The following is an 18,224-nucleotide window of genomic DNA, read 5'->3' as shown; positions in this document are numbered from 1 at the left end:
TAAGATCTTTCTGAAATTCTGTTTTGCTTTATAACAAATTCTTTTAAATGTTTTTAATTTTAAGAATAAATGGATTACTTCTCTTATTGAAAATGTGCTTTCAGAACAGATTCATAAGAAGTCTGAGAATTGCATTTGAGATTTAGCCTCTAATTTTGCCAGAAAGTTTCTTGAGCTGCAGTAAATTTCTCAAATTTCATTTTATATTTCAACTTTTTAGTGAAATTCAATTAAAAAAATATTAAAGAGTTGGCATACAGCTGTTCTAGCTTTGCTTTTTTCGTAATCAAAATTGGAATAAGGAATCTTGAAGGAAGGGGTTTTGAGTCATTTTGAAAACTCTTTGTTCTGAATTTGTGTTCTATCTATGTTTGATATCCTCTTTCGTTAGTACAGATTACACCTGGTCCATATATGTGAAAAGTATTTAGAAAGCAATAATGGTAATGTGTACTATATTCCTTCCTTTAGGTCTATTCTGACTGTAAATTAAGCAGACAACTTAATAATAGTATATGCCTTTACCTGAGTTTCTTCTGATATGTGTACTTTTTAAGGTTCTCGATGTGCTTTGCTCTCTCTGTGTCTGTAATGGAGTTGCAGTTCGTGCCAATCAAAATCTGATTTGTGACAATCTACTGCCTAGAAGAGACTTACTCTTGCAAACACGCTTGATTAATGATGTGACAAGGTATAGTGACATCTTTTATTGTTATATTAGAAAAAATGGGACTTATGTGTCTTTAATAATTAATTGAAGAATATACTGTAACCGAAGAGATCTTCCACAGCTTTCAATATTGAGACATACACCTTAGGAATTATTTAAGTATTAACTTCTGAAAAACAAATGCCATTTGTAATGGAAACTATGCTCAAATAGAAATTGCTAATTTATAGTAATGTCTGTTCTGAAATGAAAGATGAAAGTTGTTTTTTTCTCATTCAAAACAGAACATGTTTTTACCTAATAATTATTATGGAGAATATAAACATAATGTGAGGTGCTTGCGTGTTTTAGGAGGGATTCGATTTTCCTACAACCTCACTCTGGTTTTTGATTTTAGGAAATGATCTTCTTATTCCTCTTTTGACTATAAGGTTTTCAAAGCATGAAGCCTATACCTTAAAAGATGATTCTACAGCAACTTTGTAAAGTTATAAAATGGCTCACTGTTTTAAATATCATAAGCAAAATGTGGACATCTATACTCTTACATATTTGCAAAGTAAATTTGAATATTATACAGCAATATAATTCATATGTTGCATTTTATGTTTACACTAACTGATTTCCATTTTCTTTCTTAGCATAAGGCCAAATATATTTTTGGGTGTTGCTGAGGGCTCTGCACAATACAAGAAGTGGTACTTTGAGTTAATAATTGATCAGGTTGATCCATTCTTAACGGCAGAACCCACACATTTACGAGTTGGATGGGCCTCTACTTCAGGTTATGCCCCCTATCCTGGAGGTGGTGAAGGATGGGGAGGCAATGGTGTTGGTGATGACCTGTACTCTTATGGTTTTGATGGCCTTCATCTGTGGTCTGGTAGGTACTTTGTTCACTTCTCCTTATTCTTACATTTAGGAGTTACCTACCTTTACCTTCAGTACTTGTTTGTACGTAGCATGCTTCTTTATAGTGAGCTACTTTCAGAACTCTGGGATATGGTAAAGTTATTTAGAATTTCAGATCAGATTTTAGTCAATATTGGATTATACTAATTAGGCTTTTTAGCAGATAGCTTCTGTTTTCATGATTTTGATCACAAAAAGGTATTTTCCAGATCTAGATGAATGCTGACTGAAGTCTGTTATAAATCACTGAATGTTTTGATCTCAGACAGATTAATCGTATATGTATGTTAATATACATTTGTATTATTCTTTCCCCTGAGTATGTACAGGTGAAGTAAATTGCCATTCTTATCCTCGCATCTGTTGATAAATTTAATAAATTGAATAAATTGAATTTAAATTTTGATGGTTTTTGTCAACTAGAAGTAAGATTTGCTATGATATTACCAACCTCTGTTGGTTTTAAAGCATAAATTTGTGTGGTGTGATATCAAAATGAAAACCTGCAGTTGCTATGCAGTTTGAAAATATATTTTTCATATCATCTAAAATATGCTTAGCAGAAAAATTAGAATTTTTCTAAGAAGTGTATCTAGTTATCTAAAAGACTGTCAATTAGTATTACAGTGAAGTGCTTACACTTGCAGTTTATAAAGAAGGGAGTTAATGGATGCCAGCAAATGTGTATGTTGTGGTCACTTAAGCATCAGTGATGGTAAACTTGTGGTCTTATTAGCCAGTCTTTGTTCAAGTGAATTGAAGATGTTAGTGGGTTAACAAAAATGTGGATGTCACTGCCTACGCACTCTGTATATTTGAGTAAAGAGGTCTAGAAGAATAAAAGGAGTTTACAGGAGGGCTCATCTGATGTGTTGCAGTTCAAATAATTTTTGTAGTAATGAGTGTGTCACAAAGAATAACCACTGAGGAAAAAGGAGAAAACAGAAGAATCTGCTTTGGAGAAGAGTTAGTGAGAGCTCTTTGGGTGCTGGAAAGTGGCTTTGAGCAAGGCTGTTGGGTTTTTGCATGATTATTCCTCACCCAGTACTATATGCAGGGAATGGGGACTAGAAAGGGAAAGCTGTCTGTTTTTTGTAAACAGACAGCTTTGTCACAATTGAATACTTTTTGACCATGTCAATATATGTAGCTGTAGAAAATAACAGCAAAGTGTTTTGGCAAATTGTAAGAATCAAATAGCATCACAGGTAATGCTGATGGTTGTTTTTGCTTTCTTAAAGTTCCTAAATACTCTCTAAATCAGGAACATTGCAGAGAAGAAATAATGCATAAAACTATAAAATATTTAGGTAATTAGCTACATACTCTTAATTACATCATCTGATATTTTTGTAATATACTTAATTGAACTATTAATAAGGAGTGAAGGAGAAAGAAAAGAGTAGGAAGCTAAGCAGATGCTAAAATTTCTAGATTTTACATATGTCTTATATTTGCATAAATATTTAAAACAGAGGTCGGGCAATTAGGTTTTGTGCCTCAAATGTATAATGGTCTGTCTTCATTGGTAAAGGTCTTTTGTTCATATAGATTTTTTTTTAAGAATATAAAGGATTGCTTTTTATTAACATGGTATTACTATTATCTAAAATTTTATTTTCTTTTGCTTACATCCTTGTTAATCATAAATTGTTTGAGAGCAGATTTTATTGGCTGGATCTCTGCCTCAAGGTAGAATTGAATTGAAAACAGAGTTAATTTTCCAGAATGAGATGTGGACTTTTTTTTTTTTTTCAAAGTTAGACAATTCTGCCTACCTTTTCTCTGAAATGTTCAAACACTGACTTGGAAGTGTAACATTTTGTTATAAAGGACATTTTGTTACAGTTTTTTTTCACCAGGAATTTAGCTTTCTACATTTCCTGTGAAAGTCTTTTAAAGTTTTTTCAGAAGACTTGGAACAAACTTCAGTATAGCACACTCTGTAGATCTGTCTATATTTGTTTGTTTCTTGAGTGTGTAGCCATCCATGAGCATTTTTAAGTTTGGAGGGAAAAAATAGACATTATTTTAGTCTTTCTCTGTACAATATTTAATGATGAAGTACCATGTATTTTTCCTTCCAGATCTCTCCTGCATATACAGTAAATTATGGTTATTTTTTTAATTGATTTGTGGCTTGTGCTGTATTTACTGTATGCTATTCAGGGCTTCTAAGCAAAATCATTTGTTTCCCCATATTTTCAGTGCCTTGAAATGCCTTATACAGATAATTTCTCTTTAATTGTCCAGAAAAGAATATGCAGGCCATGCAGTTAAAAAGCTGTGTCATAAATACAGTGTACATAACTATGCTGAGTTTGATTTTTATGTCCTTAATTCTAACATTTCCTAATTTGAGTATGTTTGACCATCTATTTTATCAGCATTGTTCTAGCACAGGATTTTGTATATAAAATATCTCTGTGTGTGTCTGCACATATATAATTCAATATTTTTTTTCAGCACTACTGAACAATTCCCGAATGATAGGAGCAATGATTTTTGGAAGTAGGTTGGGAGACATCTGCAACATACTCCATTAGAAAGGGGCGCATAAATCATTAATAAAAAAATAAACTGTAACTGAACATCAGAAATACAGTGCTGGAAGGTCTCTTAAAGCTCATATCCTGCAGTAAGGGAAAATTCAGAGTATTTAAACTGTCCTGAAACATTGACTCAATTTGTTCATAAGAAGTTCCAAACACAGTGATTTGGAATAGTGCATAACTGCTTAGTTAGGCTTGCTTTACACTTAAAATACAATGTTTTCAATTGAATTGTTTTGAAAGGAATTCTAAAGAGATATTCCTTAACTAAAAATATAATCATACTCAAGTGCAATTGAAAAACTGCAGTTTTATGTGAATATGTATAGTTATATTACTTCAGATGTATTATCTCTAGTTATCATTATTATTATTGCTGAGTGCTTTTAATGGCAGTCTGGTTCCACCTTCCCAGGTACGGAAAATGAAACTCCCTCTGTTTAGTGAATGGATTGTAGCTGAAAAAGAAAACCTGGCCCATTATATTATTAATCTTTTTTTTGATAACTCAGTATAATATTCTGCCTCTTGATACTGTATACCTAGGTATTGGTTATAATCACAGCTCCAGTTAGAATTATAGAAGCATAGAATGGTTTGAGTTGGAAGGGATCTTTAAAGATCTTCTAGTCCAACCCCTGTGCTGTGGGCAGGGACACATTCCACTAGACTAGGATACTCAAAGCTCCATCCAACCCAACCTTGAACAGTTCCAGTGACAAGGCTTCCACAGCTTCCATGGGAATCCTTTTCCAGTGTCTCACCACTGAATATTCACAGATATGTGACTCTGATATCTCTCAAACAACAACAACAACAAAAGTATATATCAATGTTAGCTTTATAAAGAGGACATCATTTACTGTTCCTCAGTACTCCTGCATCAGGCTACTGTGTGAACTTGCATGATTTCAGCTGAGCACATTCTGTCTTGTGAACAGTGTCAGAGGTCTCAGTTTATGCACTTTTCTGCTCTATATCAGTTTGAAGAAGACTTATTGTCTCTAAAAGCAGAATCATTCATAAAACAGATGAAGGCAAGATTATGTCTATGTGACTACAAACATAAAACTTGATGTTTTTGTGGGAATAATTTAAACCCATGAGAGTCTGCCTAAAGCTTCTGATTACTAAATATTTTTATTTTAGGTCGAGTACCCAGAGCTGTAGCATCTGTCAATCAGCATTTACTGGCATCTGATGACGTGGTTAGCTGCTGCTTAGACTTAGGTGTACCCAGCATTTCATTCCGCATTAATGGGCAGCCTGTACAAGGAATGTTTGAGAACTTCAGTATAGACGGTTTTTTCTTCCCGGTTGTAAGCTTATCAGCAGGTGTAAAGTAAGTAAAACTTAATTTTACTTGTTTTCTTTGCTGTCTTTTCACACAAAATATAATCAGGGAGACAGGAAACTACTGATTTCTTTAGTGATGACTTTATTTAAGGGTGAAACATCAGCCTGTTACCAGTTTGACCAAGTCACAGTGTCTGAAAATTAATATTTTATTTGGTGACCTATGGGAAATTGATTTTGTCTCATTCCAATTATCATGAAAAAAGCACCACATTAGGAACACAGCACCACATTTGGCACTAATTAAATTCTCACTGGCTTTCTCAGCAAGAAGTAAAATACTTTAGTCATCATGAAAACTGATACTTTATTCACAGTAGGAAACACAAAGGACTGGTGAGAAGTAGTTTTGGAATCTTGTTACTAATATTGCCCATTTGTACCTGTTCTGCAGCTAAATTACTGAGATTAGAATTTACTATTTTCAAGCTTTGATTGTTCTCTTTAATTCATTCAGAAAACCGTCTGCAAATGTGAATCTCCTTAAGTGACCAAAATGCTTGTGTTAAGATTAGAAAGTCAACACAACAACAAAAGACTCTTCGCTGTTGTTATGACCAATTTCTGTTCAGTTCATCTTAGAGCATCTTCTTATTTCTAGTATTGACAGGTAACAATTTTAGGAAGAAAAGGCATAAGAATAATTAAAGAAAACCATAAGAATGGTTGAGTTTTTTGTCTTTTGTAGGCTGAGCATGATTTCTTCACAAAATCTTGGAGAAGTATGAAAATTTTTCACTATGAAAAGATGTTAATAATCTGTATGTCTGTAGCTGCCAGAAACTGCCAAACTTAGAAGAAATAATCAGGATCTTAGTAAGAGATTGTGGTGAAGGTCTGAAAAAATTCAAAGGGCTGACTTTTATTTAAAGTAGTGTTTCTCATATGAATGGTAATTTTTGAGAAATGAAGGTTTGATATGGCTAGAATAGCCAGTATACAGCTTTCATAAGTGAAAGAGAACTCAGGTTATAACTAGTTCATATATTTAGCAATTGGGAAAAAAAAAAATAAATTCTTTCTTTCTCTGAGGCAAAGTAAATCAAATAATTGGTTGTCTTTGAGCTTTTCCTTCTATTACCAATACATAAGTACTTTGAGCATCTCATGCTTAAGAGAACCTACCAGGTGAGAATACTAACAGAGACCAAACAAAATAAAAGAGGCTGGGGAAGGGCTTAATAAATCGGTTTTCATTTATTCTCTGAGAGTGTCCTTACTATGCAGCTGCATTTGTACAAGGGCTTTTGAAAATGTTCATTAACTTTTTCTGTAAAAAATATGTCTGAACTTGTGTAATTATTTATCTTCATTCTTATTTGATGTTTGTGTATTTTGTGAGAAGATTTTCCCTTGTAATTAATAGTAGCTGATGGCAGTAGCAGGTTATAATGTCGTCTTCTGTGTCTGAAACAGTGGATGTGGGTAGGTGATGGTGTTATTGATGTGCTAACCTGAATGCTTGGTAACACTTCGGTGTTTATCAACGCTTGAAATATGTGAGTATTTTTGTAAATGCTGTTGAAATAAATGTTTAATTTTCTAAACTATTTCTTTCTTTATTTCTTTATATGTTGACTATTTAAGAGTGTAATTTCTTGGTTTGAAATTTCACAGAGTTCGTTTCTTGTTTGGTGGGCGTCATGGAGAGTTTAAATTTCTGCCTCCTGCTGGCTATGCTCCCTGTTATGAAGCATTGCTTCCGAAAGAGAAGATGAAACTGGAACCAGTGAAAGAATATAAGAGAGATTCTGATGGAGTGAGGGATTTGCTGGGTACAACACAGTTCCTCTCCCAAGCTTCGTTTATCCCTTGTCCAATAGACACCAGTCAGGTATGTTAAATATGCAATAACAAGATTGTAAAATATGTCTTAACAAAATTTAAATAAAAAATATGAAAGCTAAGCTTGCTTGCCCCCTTTCTAAGCAATTCTTTGTGTGTTGTGGTGTATTTAACTGAAGTAGTTGAACTTGGATCTATGAGGTTGGTAACTGGAACCTTTTCTTATTTGTGGAATTGTTATGCTTTTTTTCTTAGATTGCTCTTCCTTTTCATCTTGAAAAGATCAGGGACAAATTAGCTGAAAATATTCATGAACTATGGGGAATGAATAAAATAGAATTGGGATGGACATACGGCAAGGTATGTTTTGGATGTCCTGTGTGGTTATAGTCACCTGTATTAGGTTGTCTCCTACTAGAAAACCTGGACTTGAAAGTTGAACGGAGTATTTAATGGTGGTCTATATGTTACTAACAAAAGGTGAACATGTAAGCTAGCAGGAGATGGTGATATTAACTAGTGATTAGAACGCAAATATGGTATATAAATAAGGTACATATTTTAGTACTATTTATAATTAACCATTTGAAAAAATAATTGAGAACCATACTAGCTATACCAAGATGGAATTCTACTAAAAGTCATATGAACAGTGAGTAAACCCTCAACTACCTTTTTGGTTACTCTAGTGTTGGGGATCAAAGTGATAACAAGCAAAAAGTCCGTTGTGGAAATTTGCTTGTGTTGATAATAGAGGCAGGGTTTTGGTGACTTTACTAAACATTCAAATTCCTCAAAGCTCAGGTTTCTTACTTAATAAATTGTTACAGTTAAAGCTTATCATTATGACGATCCCTTATAATGCGGTATCACCTAACAGCTTGAAGAGAATAAGGCCATGTAGAAAACTCAACATCATTTAAATGCATATCACAAGGCATTCCCTTCCCATGGATGTCACCACCAAATGAAAAAAAGTTAAAAGGTTAGGCCAAGAATATTAAATTCAGAATACTATATTAAATTCAACAATTAAAGTTGGTATATAAAATTATGCAGAACGCATGAAATAACTATATTTTTTTCTGATGTTACTTGTTATGAAGGAGCATTATGAAGTGCATTATAAATGAATCATGGGAAAATTCATTTAGATAATGATGGTTAACTGTCAATGAGCAATATAAATGATATTATTTACAAGGTCCTCATAATTGCAAAATATAACTTATTTTTTACTGTGATTCTGGCTTCAATCTGATGTAATAAAAGTACTCTTTTCTGTTCCTTTGTTGCAGATACGGGATGATAATAAAAGACATCATCCTTGTCTTGTGGAATTCTCAAAATTACCTGAGACAGAGAAGAATTATAATCTACAAATGTCAACTGAAACCCTAAAGTGAGCTTGAAATTTAAAAGAAAATAAATTTTTTTTTTTTAATTATTATCTTTATTCAAGCACTTCATACTGTTGTAGGATATAAAAACGTTAGAATATCTCTTTCAAATTGTGTTTTGCTAACTTTGCTAGAAATTCCAGGGATACATTCAGAGCAACTTAAGAAGTCTTGTCTCTACAGAGACAGAAATGAAGAAACACCAAATCCTGTTGGTTTTAGTAGAGTGGGATAACTCTGAAACCACAGATTTGTACCTTTTTAGACTTTGAAGGTTTTATTTAGTATTGCTAATAAGTCAAAATATTTGGGCTTTGTAATTCCATTATTTTAAATTGCTTCCCTGGTTTTAAATATCATTAGTTCTGTAAACTGAAAGAAATGTACAAAATGGGTGAGCACTCTTAATGTATTTCACTACTGCCATTTTGTTTATGTTGGCAGAACCCTGTTGGCCCTTGGATGTCACATTGTTCATGCTCATCCAGCAGCTGAGGAAGATCTTAAAAAAGTCAAACTTCCTAAAAAGTATGTACTTTATGATAACTATTACATACTTTTTGCAAATAAAGTATACTAACTAAACAAGAACATGGTAAGGTCATTTAAAAAATACTTGATATGAACGACATACTTCATACAAATTTACAGAGCACATGGTTGGTCCATTACCTTGCCTGTGGTGATGGTCGACTGTGAATACTCTGCATTACATCACATGGAGTGATTCACAGAGACACAAATAGTCATACACTTAAACCATATGTAAATATATCTGCGTTACAAGATCTTAGAATATATACTGCAGAGTTAAAAGCAACATTTCTCTGCTTTTCTATCACTTAGCAAAGAACAGTACATGTATAAGATGGTAAATTGATCTACTTGAAAAAGGATATACCATTTTCCCATTGCTCCTTCTTTGCATTTCTTCTTATCACCTCTCCAGGAAAATGCTTGTTCAACAGATAGACATTTCCAGAGATATTATTGGTGCACTGTTTAAAGATGAGAAAAAAAAAAACCCAACCCAAACCAAAAAACCTGTTCTTATAATGTTGCATATTTCTAGGAAATGTACATAAGTAGATTATTGCATAAAATACAGTCAGGGTTTTGGTTTAATTTGGTAGCTGAATTGTGGCTATTTAGCTATAAGCCAAATTAGGTGGATGATATTTTTCCTTTAAACATCCTTAAGTTACCAGTAAGAATAATCCCCAAAGTGACAAAGATTAATCAAGGATTACATTTGTATTTTTGTGTTTTCTGTGAGGATCCTGTGGTTTTCTTGGGACAGACTGAAGCCCTGTCCTGCAACAAAACTTGAAGACAGGAACAGTGATTTGGGTACCTGCCATTTCACATCAGTTTATCAACCCATTAGATGGCTTTTTCCTGAAAGAGCTTTATCCACAAGAAACAAAAGTTTTTAAAGAGAGCAGTAAAATAGATAGTTCTGTCATATGGAGATGCTAATCTTGATTCAGTTGACGGCATTAAGAAAAAAAAAAACAACAGAAAAAGAACCTTTCCCAAGGTTCATACAGGTCCATCATAATACTCTTTTGATACTATTGTCTTCAATAACAGAACAAGTCAATCTTAATTTCTGACTCTTGTTAAAATAGCTACTGCCCACATGAATCATCCTAACAAATGGAAATTATCTGTTTTGAGCAAGAGTGAATATGCAGTCTTAATACTATGTGAAAGTATTGTAGGGAGTAATATCTGCTAATGAAAAAATAGCCAAACCCACTATTCAGTGAAAAAGTGGGAAGAATAATAGATAAAATATTTTCTTCTGCTGGAAAAATGGTAAGTCAATCTTTATAGACTAGTATATTGAAAATATCATACTTAAGAATGCATGTAAAATAATTTCATAAGAAGTCATCATGCAGATTTTAAAAATGGCAATTACTTGAAAGGTTTAACATGGCAAATATGAAATTAGAAAAAGAGTACTCAATTCACAAAAATCTGGATTTTTTTGTAGCAATTGTTTAGAGATGCACACGCAGATCAGGGTCACATTTAATTAGATAGGATGCAAGTAAGTGGAAAATGAGTCTCGGCTAGAACACAATTTATCCTTCCTTGTCAATGACCAAAGACAATGCAGGATTTTGCAAAGGAATGGGAGAATAGGAGATTGAAAAGTGGAGAAAGTGAACTCTATGGATGCCGCACTGAACACTTTAATGCCATCAGTGGAGTATCTTGACCCTTTGTTTTCCTTCGTTGACTTACAGTTACATGATGTCAAATGGATATAAACCTGCCCCTCTTGATCTTTCTGAAGTGAAATTGTTACCTTCTCAAGAATTTCTAGTTGACAAACTAGCAGAAAATGCACATAACGTCTGGGCAAAAGACAGAATAAAGCAAGGATGGACCTATGGCATTCAGCAGGTAAGGACTACTTTAGCTACATTGCATTAGTCTGGTACATTGTTGGACCTGCATGGCTGCAGCTGCAGGAGGTATGACACCATATTTCCATGCTTCTTTTTCATTCTTGTCTTTAGATTTTTGATATTAACAATTTGGGCTTGCATTCGTAGAACTGTTCTTGATCAATATTGTTTTTCCTCCTGTAATCTTAACATTATTTCAGAACACAATCTCTCATCATACAAAATCTTTGTGATGTTTAAACAGTTTTCTTCTTGTTCTTTTTTTATAACCTCTTTCAGGATCTTAAGAACAAACGTAATCCTCGGCTAGTGCCATATGCATTATTAGATGAACGTACTAAAAAATCAAACAGAGATAGCCTCCGTGAAGCTGTTAGAACGTTTGCAGGCTATGGTTATAATATTGAACCACCTGACCAAGAGATAGGTAAGTACTTTCAATACTTTCAATAAGAATCATTCCTTTTTCTTTTTTTTTTTGCCTCAGTGCTGGGAAAAAATAAGATATGAATAAATAATACCATATTTTTGCAGTGGACTGTGATGAAAGGTACAACTATACTTTGTAAATTACATGTATATTACTTAGATATATTTTTTTAAAGATAGATTGTAGTTAATGATATGACAATTCTGATTTCCATGATTTTTAGATTGAAGAAAATCTGGAATGTGAGTGGACATAGTGGTTTTCATTGGATCTAAGGAAAGAAAGAAAAAAAAAGTGGGATTAATTTAAAACAATTTTTTATAGTGGTATGCAGATTCGGTTTGACTACTTCAAGTCAAACTCAGTTCTTAAGAAGTAATCAAAGATGTGCACCAACTTCAAGAATTTTTCTTTATTGATATCAGGAGGAGAAATTTGTTTAGACTTTTTCTTCATATTTGCTATACCACTGTAATTTTTGACAAAAAAAAACAACTAAATTGAAACAAAACTTACTTGATTTTTTTTTTTTTTTTTTAAGTCTAAATGTATTTACTTGTGTAAGAAAGTATTTTGTTGTACTGGAATACTGCAGTATTGCATTGGATTGTAATGCATGTAGTTGTCTTAAACTTCTGTGGTTTTCTGTAGCTTGGAGCCCTGTGTTGAGTGATACTTTGAAATATTCTGATTCTAAATAGCAGAAAACCACCCATCCTGTACAGGATGTGGTAGCCTCTATATTCTTATTACTGTTAATGTTTTTGTAACATTTACCATGGAGTTTCTTAAACATTCAGTGGTAGATAATGGCTGTATTCAGAGATAGAAAATACTGGGTACAGATTAAAACCTGAACAGTGGCATTTATAGTTTCCTGTAATTATAAAAGGTGGGATTTTTTTTCTCTGTTTATTTTTGCAGCTGACCAAACGGTGGAAAAAGTCAGCATTGATAAGATACGATTTTTCAGAGTAGAACAGTCTTATGCAGTGAAGTCTGGAAAGTGGTACTTTGAATTTGAAGCTGTGACAGGTGGAGATATGCGTGTTGGCTGGGCCAGGCCAGGCTGTCGACCTGACATAGAGTTGGGAGCTGATGACCAAGCATTCGTATTTGAAGGAAGCAAAGTCAGTATATCTCTACCTTTTTTGACCTATGAAAAGGCTAGGCAGAGAACTACAGTGTAGGTTTTGTCTTATACTCCAGCTCAAATATTCAAATATTTCTGAGTCAAATAAATATATCTGAGCTCTGTTTCACGCTGGATAGTATCTGCTTTTTTGTTTTGATCACTGAAATTATGCTAAAAGAGGTGGGTTGGTTTATATCTATCTTCCTAAGATATACCCATCCAAGTAAAGAATTTTGTTGTAAGTATAATCATGATACATCATTCACTTCCTTTTTCTTTTTTTCTGTTTTTTTTTTTTTTTAATTTAAATGGTGTTTTACAAAAGTAAATCTGTTTCTTCAATGACTAGATGAGATAACTACAGTTCTGTATTCCCTTTTCTGTCTTTTCTGCTTTCTGCACATTCTTTCTTCCCAAAAGTGACTCCTAAAGGATTGGAAGGATGATAATGACATTGCTTGTCAGAAGTGGAATCCAGTGAATAATGGTTATCATTCACGTTCTAAATTGCTCTTTGCATATTAGAGTGCCTTAGTCTTTCTATGGGAAATAACTAAGATAATTACCCGAAAGCCACAATCAGTACTTTTTGTATTACTTTGAGATCCAGGAAGGTGAAATATTTGTTTGACATTTTGTATTTTATTTTTTAATTTTAGCACAGTGTTTGTTTACTATTTTATTTTATTTATTTATTTATTCCTTTAGGGCCAGCGTTGGCATCAAGGCAGTGGATTCTTTGGACGAAGCTGGCAATCGGGAGATGTGGTTGGTTGTATGATAAACTTGGATGACAAATCAATTATCTTTACTCTGAATGGAGAGTTGCTTATAACCAGTAAAGGTTCAGAGCTTGCGTTTGCCGACTTTGGAATAGAAAGTGGTAATTTTCTTGTTATACTTACATGGTTATGGGAAGACAAAGCAAATCAAAACACAGAAAAAACTGATCTCTCACGATGGCTTAGTGAACTGAGAAATAATATTTTACTGTTGTGTAGTGCAGTCTGAAAGCTCACATTAACTTAAAAAAATATTTTAAGAGTGCTTGTGGCACAAATTAATTTTTTTTTTCCTTTAACCACAAGTAGATATGAATGGGATTTCAGGAATCAGAATCTTTGAGCCTTGCTAGGCTTACTCACAAGACTGAACTTCATCATTAAGAAGTGGTAGTAAGAAGCACCTTGAAAAATTCCCAAAAGCTGAACATGTAGTCTCAGATTATTTTACCGGAGCATACGCATATTATGTTCTTGTCTATGAAGGACAAAATTGAGTACTATGTGGCGGAAGTGTGTACCAAGAGAACAAAACTTTGCAACATAAATTGAGCCTGATTTGTGACTTTTTTTTTTTTGCTTGTTTGTTTTGTTTTGTTTTTTTTTTTTTTTTTGCAAGAGTAATATCTACATGACTGCATTGAAGGAGGCAGGGAATATTTTCAAGCTGCTTTATTTTTTAGTTGACATTTTCTTCTGAATCGTATTTCCTCCAACCAGTAGTATCTTCATGCCCATCAGTAATTGTCAGAAGACTTTGCAATTGGTCTGACCACTGATATAGTTTCCCTAATGGTAGATACAGAGGGACTGCCTTAAGATAGTTTTTCTGAAGGACTGAAGTGTAACAGAGAAAAAATTTCTCCTTTAGAGGCTGAACTGTTGGCTTTTCCCTGAAGTTGCTCCAAGTTCCATTTCTAGAGAGATAGAAAATAGTTAAACAGCCTTTCATCCCTGTGTATTGGCTGCTAAAAGTATATGGAGACCAAAAGAGTTCAGTGATAAAAAATGCCAGCATTAAAGAAAGTGTGCATTTGTCCATCATGAATGATGGTGGGATAAAGGCTGGCAACAAATTTATAGTTACTGATGGCAAACTATGTTTTAAACAGATGTGCTGAGATACCTGAACCTCCTTTTGAAAATTCAGTGTCCTCAGAGAGCATACTTAGTATTTGTTAATAATTTTAATCTAGCCAAGGATTTTTTCCAGCATTTAACTCACTGTATAAAGGCATGTTTAGTAGTCTAAAAATTAACTGATTCTTCTAATAAATGAATAACTGACTTGAGCAAATCTTATTTTTTCAAATCTAATTGTCCACAAAACTACTTCTTGACTTGACTTTTTTTTGGTCTTTCACACAATTTCTACTACTAATAACAGTTATTAAACTGGTTTAATGTTTAAATAAATTGAATGGTATTTTTAATGTCCCTTCATTGCCTAAGTCCTCAGGGCTTTTTGTAGCAATTATATTTAACTTAGACATTAGTATTTAAGGTGGCTTTAAATCCTTGCTACTGTCATTGCTTCATGTGCATTACTTGTAGGAGCTAAAGTTTAACTTGCATTAGATGGATCCAAAATAGAATGCTTATGTTCTCCAAATAAATTACTGTGAGGTTTTTTTGTTGTTTTATTGTTTTTTAGGTTTTGTTCCAATTTGTGCACTGGGTCTGTCTCAGATTGGTCGTATGAACCTTGGAATGGATGCCAGTACATTCAAGTATTATACAATGTGTGGCCTTCAAGAAGGTTTTGAACCTTTTGCTGTCAACATGAACAGAGATGTTGCTATGTGGTTTAGTAAACGCTTACCAACATTTGTCAATGTGCCAAAAAATCATCCTCACATTGAGGTAACCGTACATGTTAGGGAGACACCTGTTTGTCAACTGTTTGTTTAGCAAGCTGAGACATTAGACCCTTACTAATACTTACTGTCATCAGATAGTTTGTCATATAAATCTATTAAGTCATTCATAGATAATTCCAGATGATCTTGTCTATCTTCAACTTCATTTATGCTATTATTAGTATCCATGTGGATATACCTATCCATTCTATTATGTCTTATTTATGTTGTGGTTAGGTACTTGAAACATGCTGATTGTGTTTTCTTCAAACCATTTTTTATATTCTATCTTACATTTGCTTTCAGCTTTTAAACCTCCTCTATTATACATTTTTTTTAAATATCTAAAAATTGTTCAACTGAATTCTGCATCACGTAAAGTAATAGAAGTGTGAACTAAACAGAGACTGATTTAGTCCACTTCTCGAAAATGAGGGACATTTAAGTATACCTGTGTTGTCCCTGAGTGATACCAGTTTCATTCATTCTTATGATGCAACAGTGATAGGAATTCCACAACTCCCTAACTAGTCTACTTTAGAGCAGAAAAATATATCCTGTTTTGTATAAAATATTCTATATTGATATATTCCACAATTATATGTTTGAATTCCTGATCAGTTTTTATCTTTACTGTAATCCCTAGGCTATTTACTATAATTTAGGAGTTTAGCCAATTATTCCATAATACTTTCAACATTTCCTTCTCAAACAAAATACACTTCACTTAATTTCAGCTAAATTATCTCAGGATTTTTCTCAGTTTATCAGGATCATTTCAACTGTATTCCTCCCTTTAAAAGTTTTTGAAACGTTCCTATCACTGAGATAAAAACATACTGAATTTTTCAGCACAAACAAAAAAAAGTATCATCCTCAAACTTCATAACAATCATTTGAAGGATTCTAATTAATATTTCCTCTGATTGTGGTGGAAAAATGAGTCATTCTTTCATTTTTTTCTAAAAAAAAATTTTTTTTCAGTTATTTTTTGCCCTCAGTGAATTAATAAATTCTGTACTCTTTTTTTTTTTTTTTAATGCAATTTGGAACAACTTGCAGACATTTACTGTAGACAGGAAGTACTGAATCTGTTGCTTCCATTGCTCTTCAGGCTAGTTTCAATGTCAGAGAAGAAAGTTTGAAATGGCTTCATTGTGAAAAATTTGACTGTTTCAGTTGTCTCATCCTCTAGTTAATGAAAAATTGCATAATGAAAATTTTCAGCATTTTTCTTGGAATAATATTATTTTAAAACTCTTTCCATTATTTTTAGGTATGGAGAATTGATGGAACCATTGAGAGTCCACCTCGGTTAAAAGTTATTCACAAAACATTTGGCACACAGAACAGCAATTCAGACATGATATATTGTCGATTGAGTATGCCCATTGAGTTCCACTCATCGTTCAACTTCAGCTTGGGTGTGGAAAATGCCTCATCTGATATTTTCCAAAAACGGTTAGGCTTGGTTTTAGATACCCCTGTTTCCTGCTCTTGATGTAAATGTAAAATGTTCTATTATTTTACACTCAAGATTTCATATTTGGTTTTGTGCTAAGCAGACAGTAGCACAGGATGCACGTTACTGAGATTTTTTTGTTCTTGGTGGTTTTAATAAATTTAGAGCTCTGCAGAATGCTATATGTAGATAAGACAGAACCATTTTCTGAAAAGCTACATCACAAGGTTTACAGTTATTCATTGCTAGGGAGTTACCGTCCTTTTAAAATCATTGGGATTTGCAAAGCTCTTCAGCCAGGCTGGAAAGCCAGCTCAAGAGTTTTTGCCCACTGGATCAGTGCTTATCTGCAGTATTTTTCAGTCACTGGAAAAGTGACTAATGCAAAGAAGAAAAGATGGTGGGACAGATTCAAGTTACCAGGCACTACTAAGTTCAGCACCTTCCAACGTTGCCTGCATCTGAAGTGAATTGATATAAATTTCTTGTCACCACCTCTCTCCACCTTAACTGAAATCAGTTATGTTGGGTGTATATTTGTATCCTGTACAGTCTTTGTGTACTCAGTTTACTAATGCATGTTCAGTACCCAGCAGCCATGTGTACACTCAGTTTAATATTGAGTACTTTTTCCCCTACTATTTTTTAAAAACTAATTTACTGATGTTTCTTTATCTTTAGAAAGCATAGCCAAGAAATTGCTGCTCCTTCTACTACAGTAAGTAAATACATTTTGATGGTTAGTTCTTCTTCCTTTATGAAGTAGATTTAGTTGTGGCAACATGTTCATTAGAAAATGATCTGTTGAAAGAAGCCTTTTTAAAAATTTGCAGTGATATAACAATTTGTATAAATAAAAATTCCCAGAACTGTATGACTTATGGCATAAACCTCACAGTCTTAAACCAGTAGTGTAGTTTTGTTGTTTTGGGTTTTTTTAAATTTATAAGCATTTTAAATGACTTATTAAAAAAAGACGTAATTTCTATCATTTGTCTGATATATAGAAGATATTTTTAATAAGTATTTGAGTATTCCTTGATACGGTAATTTAGATTTCCATTACTAATATGTTCTTTTCCTCTTTTCAGTGTTTTTATTCACTACGGATATTTGCTGGCCAAGACCCATCTTCTGTCTGGGTTGGCTGGGTAACCCCAGACTATCATTTTTACAGTGAGAATTTTGACCTAAATAGAAATTGTACAGTGACAGTTACTTTAGGTGATGAGAGAGGCAGGGTTCATGAAAGGTATGGGTTTATTTGTCACTTACTAAGAATGCATTTTAATACTGTTGTTTAAAAGTGAATTATTCACAAGCTTGATGATGTTTTAAACACTAATTTAAACTAATGAGAAAATTGATTATGGAGTAGGAGTTTCTTTGCTCATTTATATATGAATGTGTTTTATATAGATTCATTAAAATGAGTATATATATCATTAGTGTTCTGTT

General features: G+C 33.2%; 1 protein-coding gene across 7 annotated transcripts in view; it reads left to right on the top strand.

Annotated features, from left to right (window-relative positions):
• RYR3 (ryanodine receptor 3) overlaps nt 1–18,224 on the top strand; it is a 225,034-nt gene that overhangs the window by 92,224 nt on the left and 114,586 nt on the right. For all 7 annotated transcript variants that reach the window (XM_057420110.1, XM_057420109.1, XM_057420108.1 and 4 more), the window contains exons 17-31: nt 558–691; nt 1,312–1,553; nt 5,284–5,476; nt 7,108–7,324; nt 7,531–7,635; nt 8,574–8,677; nt 9,120–9,203; nt 10,934–11,093; nt 11,378–11,525; nt 12,453–12,658; nt 13,372–13,546; nt 15,100–15,308; nt 16,581–16,765; nt 17,448–17,484; nt 17,858–18,018. In XM_057420110.1, the coding sequence (XP_057276093.1) occupies nt 558–691; nt 1,312–1,553; nt 5,284–5,476; nt 7,108–7,324; nt 7,531–7,635; nt 8,574–8,677; nt 9,120–9,203; nt 10,934–11,093; nt 11,378–11,525; nt 12,453–12,658; nt 13,372–13,546; nt 15,100–15,308; nt 16,581–16,765; nt 17,448–17,484; nt 17,858–18,018 (2,360 nt within the window). The remainder of the gene's footprint in view (nt 1–557; nt 692–1,311; nt 1,554–5,283; nt 5,477–7,107; nt 7,325–7,530; nt 7,636–8,573; nt 8,678–9,119; nt 9,204–10,933; nt 11,094–11,377; nt 11,526–12,452; nt 12,659–13,371; nt 13,547–15,099; nt 15,309–16,580; nt 16,766–17,447; nt 17,485–17,857; nt 18,019–18,224) is intronic.

Source organism: Pezoporus wallicus, unplaced genomic scaffold, assembly GCF_028554395.1.
Source record: "Pezoporus wallicus isolate ANWC-B61680 ecotype Strahan unplaced genomic scaffold, APGP_CSIRO_Pwel_v1 contig_5418, whole genome shotgun sequence".
In the NCBI taxonomy this organism is placed as follows: domain Eukaryota; kingdom Metazoa; phylum Chordata; class Aves; order Psittaciformes; family Psittacidae; genus Pezoporus; species Pezoporus wallicus.
The sequence above is the reverse complement of the archived record's forward strand: the minus strand, read 5'-3'. Positions and strand labels throughout refer to the sequence as shown.